At 46.1% G+C, this 7,968-nt stretch overlaps 1 protein-coding gene across 2 annotated transcripts; it reads right to left on the bottom strand.

The window, feature by feature from the left end:
- Positions 1-5,399: 5,399 nt before the first annotated feature.
- Positions 5,400-7,611, bottom strand: LOC124650446 (transcription factor FAMA-like). 2 transcript variants are annotated; one of them, XM_047189967.1, is made up of 4 exons: positions 7,284-7,611; positions 6,448-7,110; positions 5,866-6,375; positions 5,400-5,734 (listed from the first exon to the last, which is right to left on the bottom strand). In XM_047189967.1, exons 1-4 carry the CDS (start codon positions 7,293-7,295, stop codon positions 5,645-5,647), a joined length of 1,275 nt encoding a protein of 424 aa, XP_047045923.1. In that variant the 5' UTR covers positions 7,296-7,611; the 3' UTR covers positions 5,400-5,644. The 2 variants fall into 2 exon arrangements, with proteins under 2 accessions (XP_047045923.1, XP_047045924.1); XM_047189968.1 differs by having other exon boundaries at positions 6,448-7,107.
- Between the last annotated feature and the right edge of the window lie 357 nt (positions 7,612-7,968).

Below are 7,968 nucleotides of genomic sequence, written 5' to 3'. Positions count from 1 at the left end.
ACCACATCATTTTGCAACCTTGGTAGAATTTCTAGATCAATTATCTTATAATAAATTGCATTGATGAATGAACATAGCTTCATAATGGGTACTCGAACATTTTTCGGTAGAAGCCCCCTCAATGCAACCGGAAGCAATTGCATCATAATCACATGGCAATCATAAGACTTTAGGTTCTGGAATTTTTTCTCTGCCATATTTATTATTCCCTTTATATTTGACGAGAAGCTAGACGGGACCTTGATACTCCTCACGCATTTAAAAATGATTTTCTTCTCAGATTTTGTAAGAGCGTAGCTGGAGTAATGACGTCCTTTATGTGTCTCGTTTTCTGGAGGCATGTTGTCTCGTTCTTTCATACGTTGATGGTCATGCCGTGCTTCCGGTGTATCTTTTGTCTTCCCATAAACGTCCAAGAAGCCTAGCAGGTTCACGCAAAGATTATTCATCACGCGTGATGTCTACGGGTGCTTCTATTCTTGTAGACAGTGTTGGGCCTCCAAGAGCAGAGGTTTGTAGAACAGCAGCAAGTTTCCCTTAAGTGGATCACCCAAGGTTTATCGAACTCAGGGAGGAAGAGGTCAAAGATATCCCTCTCAAGCAACCCTGCAATCACGATACAAGAAGTCTCTTGTGTCCCCAACACACCTAATACACTTGTCAGATGTATAGGTGCACTAGTTCGGCGAAGAGATAGTGAAATACAAGTGGTATGAATGTATATGAGTGGTAATAGCAATCTGAATAAAATATGGCAGCGAGTAAACATGGAACAGAACAGTAAGTAAACGGAGTTTCGATGCTTAGAAACAAGGCTTAGGGATCATACTTTCACTAGTGGACACTCTCAACATTGATCACATAATAAAACCACTCTACACTCTTTTGTTGGATGATGAACACCACTAATTGCGTAGGGCTACAAGAGCACCTCAATGCCGGAGTTAACAAGCTCCACAACATTCGATGTTCATATTTAAATAACCTTAGAGTGCATGATAGATCATTGCAATTACACCAAGTACTAACATAGCATGCACACTCGTCACCATCACACTATGAAGGAGGAATAGATCACATCAATACTATCATAGCAATAATTAACTTCATAATCTACAAGAGATTACAATCCTAAACTACGCCAAGTACTACATGATGCACACACTGTCACCTTTACACCATGGAGGAGGAATAGAGTACTTTAATAACATCACTAGAGTAACACATAGATGAATAGTGATACAAAACTCATATGAATCTCAATCATGTAAGGCAGCTCATGAGATCATTGTATTGAAGTACATAGGAGAGAGATTAACCACATAGCTACCGATACAGCCCTTAGCCTCGATGGAGAACTACTCCCTCCTCATGGGAGACAGCAGCGTTGATGAAGATGGCGGTGGTGTCGATGGAGATGCCTTCCGGGGGCACTTCCCCGTCCTGGCGGCGTGCCGGAACAGAGACTCCTGTCCCCCAGATCTTGGCTTCGCGATGGCGACGGCTCTGGAAGGTTTCTCGTACCGTGGCTTTTTCGTATCGATGTTTTAGGTCAGGGACCTTTAAATAGGCGAAGAGGCGGAGTCGGAGGGGCTACGGGGCGGTAACACAATAGGGGGGCGCCCCCCCTGGGCCGCGCCGCCCTAGCGTCTGGTGGCCCTGTGGCCCCCCTCTGGTGGCTCTCGGGTGTTCTGCAAGCTTCGTGGAATTCTAAGATGTTGGGCGTTGATTTCGTCCGATTCCGAGAATATTTCCTTACTAGGATTTCTGAAACCAAAAACAGCAGAAACAAAGAACTGGCCCTTCGGCATCTCGTCAATAGGTTAGTTCCGGGAAACGCATAAACTCATCATAAAGTGTGAACAAAACATGTAGGTATTGTCATAAAACAAGCATGGAACATAAGAAATTATCGATACGTTGGAGACGTATCAACGCGCACGACGTCGATTGAAGAGCGGTCCTCTAGGACTTCCCAATAGGGCAGCTCCCAAAATATATATTTCTTCTTCCACATGGGTGTGTGTCTGGCGGAGTTATTCGGAACAAGTAGTCCGCCAGGACCCTTTCCAAATATTAATTCTAGATCCTTCACATACCAAATACATCTTTACCAGTACGGTGGACATGCTTCTTCCGGTGATCTGGCTCACCTTTGAAATGCTTGCCTTTCTGTCTTACGGGATGCGTCATATGAAGGAATCAACGATGCCCCAGGTACACAACCTGCTTACATTTATCTAAATATATACCTTCAGTCTCATCTAAATAGTGCGTACATGTATTGTATCCCTTGTTTGTCTGTCCTAAAAGGTTACTAAGAGCCGGCCAATCATTGATGGTTACGAAGAGCAACGCTCGTAGGTCAAATTCCTAATGTTTTTGCTCATCCCACACAGGTACACATTTTACGGCCCACAACTGTAGAAGTTCTTCAATTAATGGATTTATGTACACATCAATGTCTTTATCGGGTTGCTTTGGGCCTTGGATGAGCACTTGCATCATAATGAACTTCGCTTCATGCACAACCAATGAGGAAGATTATAGATACATAGAGTCACATGTCAGGTGCTATGATTGCAACTTTGCTCTCCACAAGAATTCATGACATCTGTACTTAGACCAAACCTTAATTTCCTTGCGTCATCAGCAAAGTCCGGGAACTCTCTCTCGATTTTTCTCCACTGCGACCCATCAGTAGGGTATCTCAATATCGCGTCTTTCTTACGGTCTTCTTTATGCCATCGCAACAACCTGGCATAAGTTTTGTTTTTGAACAAACGTTTGAACCGTGGTATTATAGGAGCATACCACATCACCTTGGCCGGAACCCTCTTCCTGACCATCTCGTTTGATCTTATACCGCAATGTAGTGCATACATGCATGCATCCAAATTCTCGTACTAACCGCGGTAGAGGATGCAGTCATTAATGCATGCATGTATCTTCTGCACTTCTAATCCTAGAGGGCAGATAAACTTCTTCGCTTCGTACGTAGTGTCGGGTAATTTGTTACCCCTTTGAAGTTGTTTCTTCATTATTTTCAGCAACTTTCCAAATCTCGAGTCAGTCAGACCGTTCTCTGCTTTCCATTGAGATAATTTCAGCGTGCTACCTAGCTTTTTCTGGCCATCTTCGTAAGTTGGGTACAACAATTTGTTGTGATCCTCTAACATTTGTTCGAAATTCAACCTTTTTTCAGTTTCACAGTCTCTCTTTGCATCAGCAATGGCCTGACCAAGATCATGAGCGGGCTCATCTGATGCCTCTTTATCTTATGCTTCCCCCGTTGTAGTAAAATCGTATTCATGGAACCAAAGGATAGTTGTCATCATCCTCTTATTCTTTATTATCTTACATCATAACCCCTCTTTCTGCGTGCTTGGTCCAACAATTGTAGATGGGCATGAAACCGAACCACATCAGGTGGGTGTGAAGGGTTTTTGAGGAAGAGTAATCCTTCTTATTCTAACAGTCAACACATGGACAACACATAAAACCATCCAGCTGTTTGTTTTCGACAACCACACGTATAAATTTTTTTGGTCCCGTAGTGAACTAGTTATGGTGCCGGTCACCGTACATCTATTGCCGGTCCATCTGCATTATATAATTAAGTTTATAAAAAATATTTACAGAACATCATGAATAGTGAAGCGATGTACATCGACACTTTCATTTTATCAATGACAGACAAAAAGATAAAGTTGCTAATCTCAACCGAGAAGGAAAAAAAGAGGAGAACGCAAGTGTGGCTCACACACTTCATATCGTATTTGTTTTGTGTGAACTCAAGTGGCATCATGCTCTTAGGCATTTCATCGAGCACCTCTTGTGCATGATAAGGGAAGCAAATCAACATACACCTATTGTGCTAAGAAGTGAAAAAAGCTAAGTGTGGCTCACAAGCTTGGGCAGGGAACTTGTATATATAGTGTTGGATCTTTAGTCCCGGCTGGTGATACCAACCAGAACTAAAGGGGCTCGCAGCATTGTGCGGCAGGCCGCAAACCCTTTAGTCTCGGTTGGTATCTCCAACCGGAAGTAAAGGTAATAACCAAACCGGGACTAGAGGGGGCGGTGGCCCCGTGCAATTACTCGCCGCTCGAACCGGGACTAAATCTCACATTAGTCCCGGTTCATAACACGGCCGGGACTAATGGGTTTTTTTTATTGCCTCCGAACGGAAGCCCTGTTCTCTACTAGTGCATATGGTTAGAATTTTTTATAAATATAGATACCTAACTAAAAGGAGAACCATAACTAAAATATTTATTTGATTGTACGATTTATAGATCTCTATGATGGTATTTGTGGATATTGATATATAGATCAACACATATACAAACATATATAAATACACCGTATATTTATATCAATGGGTGATGCATAGTTTAAGTAAAACTTTATTGCAACATAAATATAAATTAGATAACTATGCATTATGTAATATATACATTACAACCGTAAAGCAGAGAACTAATATCCAAGAATAGTGTTATGTGATTAATTAAGCAGTCCAAGTAATCTAAAATTATACTCAATAAGACTATAATATGATAACAAAAAGTTGAGTGGAAGTACATAAGTTCTCTATAAATTATCTTGCAAATTTCAAACATATTTATTCAATTATGATGTTATGTGGCTTCATTGACTATTTACATTACTCATATGGTAAATTTTAAATGGCACATGGGCCAATAAGAAAAAATAGGCGACGACCTCGATGAACGCCAACTTCAGCACGGCTTCTGGTGATTCCTCGCATATCTTGATTGGTTCCGTGGCAACGAGTGATGGCGGGCGGATGGCCGCACAAAATGAGCATGAGCGAGCCAACCAGGTTGTCGCTACCCTTGGCAATAAGCTTAATGAGAACCTCAATCCACTCGTGGACGTCCCCTTAACCATTTCTCCCGACGGAGACTACCTGGAGCAAGTCCAGTGGAGAATCTTTCCTTAATGATATATTTTTTTATCTCACAAAATGATATATGTATGCTAATTTTCTAAATATTATTCGCAGTTTAAGCATGACTGGTGTTCTTGGACCCCTTAACAATCTCCATCAAATAATTATGCCACTTAGGCACAAATAAAAGACTTAAAACGTACTATTAGTATCCGCAAGATACATATATTAGAATAATGCAATAGAAAACTAAATAATATCTGTATTTGAAAGATCCATTACTTTCAAATTAACGCACGAGTCCACTGCACCTGATGTAGTTTCCATATCTTCATCTGATTAGTCGGGCGCTTCAGAGACACGCACGTGCTTAATCGGGCGCTAGCTACTATAGCGACACAGGCTATATCTGATGTAGTTTCCATATATACACATCAATGAGAAATATTAAGATACAAAATAACCCCCTTTACTTTGAAACTAACGCACGAGTCATTCATCACAGATTCATATTGTGTGAATAAACAAACCAAATGGTGCGTTTCTGGCTGCTCTAATCAGCTTACACACATAGACATGTGAAGGAAATATAGTGTGACACGATTAATAAATTAAACAAGCTGGAAAAAATATATAACCGAGCATACGCTGAAAATATAGAAATCGAAATAAACCGAGTTGCCAGCATCCAACGCAAGCTCAATCTCGAGTACAGGCCGGGATCGATCATAATGTGTAGTTGACGTCGATGAAGGTGAGGATCTGGTGGACGGCGCCGACGATGTCCTCCGCCGTGAATCTTGGCTCGCCGGCGATCTATATCATCAGAAGCCGCAATTCCATCACTTGGTCAGTTTCTTAGTTACACACGCATGAAACGATTGATGATCTTCAGCTTTTAATCTGTGTATATGGGGGATGCACGCACGACACGATAAGGTACGTACCTTGACGTTGAAGGAGTAGAGGACGGTCTGCTCGATGGTGGTGATGTTGGTGTGGAGGATGGACATGTGCATCTCCTCCAGCACGGCGATGGTCTTGATGAGCTGCTCCGGCCGGCGGCGAGACAGGACCTTGATCACAGCGTCTTCGCCCAGCACGCGCACCTCGATGTCCGCCAGGCTCGACTTGTTCTCGGCCACCTCCTCCTCCGTGAGCCCGCTGCCGCACGTGTCGAGGTCGACCATCACCTTGCCAGCGGCGCCGCCGTCACCGGTCGCCACCGCAGGGAACGGGAGGCTCGGGGAGACGTAGAAGGGCGGAGCCTCGTGCCCTTGCGGCGGTGGCGGCTCGTGCATGGTTGTCGCCGGAACCGCCCCGGCGGTTCCATCGGCGACCGGCCGTGGCGTGTCGCCGTAAAGACGGCGCCGCTTCTGTGACTCGAGGCACTGGATCAGCTGCTCTAGCTCTCGTATGAACTCTATGGCGCCACCTATGATGGATGCTTGGTCTCCCTGCACAGAACGTGACAGTATGTTTATTACGATGTGTTTATCAGTGGCATACTCTGTGTATCAGAGACAAACCCTTTGGACGTAAGATCCTGGCATGAGGGACCGGAGCACCCTGAGGTAATCGTTCATCTGCCGCCGCCGGTTACGCTCGACGGCGATGTGCGTCATCCGCTGGCTCTCGACTTCCTCGCTCGTCTTGGTGGACCGAGGCCGCTTCCGCCGCCCGCTCTTGGCTGCCTGGTCCCCGCCGGCCTTCTGGCCGGTCACCCTGCCGCCTCCGTCAGACTGCTGCACCAGCGTCGTGCTCTCCGAGATGCCGCCGCCGTGATCCTGATCGCGCGCGCCTCCTGATCCGTCGGCCGTGTTGCTGCCGCCGTCCTGCTCCGCCGCGTGGTGGATACCCGAGGCTCCGCGGGGATCAGGGTCGTCCGCGGCCGAGAGCTCGTGGGACTGGAACCTGAAGAAGTAGCTGTCTTCGCCGTCGTCATCACGGGCGTTGTTGTGGTGGTCGGCGGACGGATGGTTGAGCGCGAGCCTGGGGCCAAAGTCGGCGAACTGCAAAACGTCGGAGAAGCTGAGCTTGTCCAGGGACACCTGGCCGTGCGGCGCTCCCTGAGGCGGCTGCGGCGCCTGGCCCAGCATGTAGTCCACCATCTCGGCTCCCGCGCCGCCGATCACCTCCTCCTGCGCCGCCCCGTCCAGTTGAGCAAAACTATCCAGCTCGTGGCTTCCCTGCTGCGAGCGCCCATGGCAAACAATAGAACTTAATTGATCTACACGTACGACTAACGGACTAAGCAAACACTACTTGTGAAGCTGATCGAGCATGGATAGATGCATGGATAGATGGAAAGAGGCTAAATTATGCTCCCATGCATATGATATGGATCACTGATGCATGGACGTACCTGTTTTTCCATAATCACAGGGAGCACGTAGACGGCGATCTACCTTCGGCAAACTCACGACGGACGCATGCATGCAGCTGGCTCTCGATCTGTGATCACGCGCCGTCCATCATGCACGCACGCGCTGCACGGTGTGGTTCGCACAGCAAGGAGAACCTGCACTGCCGTGACAGAACAAGGAGAGGCGACGGAGGAAGACGAATGCTGTATCGGTGGATTAAATTTGTGGGTGTTTGAGCTGTTGAGAGGAGCCTCTCCATCGGATGCATTAATTGAAAAAAGAGGAGGATGAATTCACCGCGCCACCTCCGAAGTATGGAACGGGAGGCTCCGGCCGGCCGGTGAGTTATTTTTCTCACATGCGCCATGCTTCCCGCCTCTGCTTTTTCTTTTGCTTCTCCATCTTTTCCTCTACTTTTTGTGATCTTTTCGTTGGGTCGACATGTGACGATGGATGACAGGCCCAGCCCAGGTGGCTTACGCTGCGCTAGGGCAGGCAGATCGCCCTGGGCTATCACAAATCACAAGCGATATATCGCCGCAGTATCATTTGGATGTGGTTGTTTCTTCATTTTTTGTTTTTGTTTTTTTAGATGGAACGCCTTGATTCCATTATGAAATAGGCTCGGCAACATCGCCTGCCACAAGCGCTAAACCATGGCCTCTAACATGTGTATATATGCGG

The sequence above is a fragment of the Lolium rigidum genome, chromosome 4 (assembly GCF_022539505.1).
Source record: "Lolium rigidum isolate FL_2022 chromosome 4, APGP_CSIRO_Lrig_0.1, whole genome shotgun sequence".
Classification (NCBI taxonomy): Eukaryota; Viridiplantae; Streptophyta; class Magnoliopsida; order Poales; family Poaceae; genus Lolium; species Lolium rigidum.
This window is presented reverse-complemented; position numbering and strand designations above follow the sequence as displayed.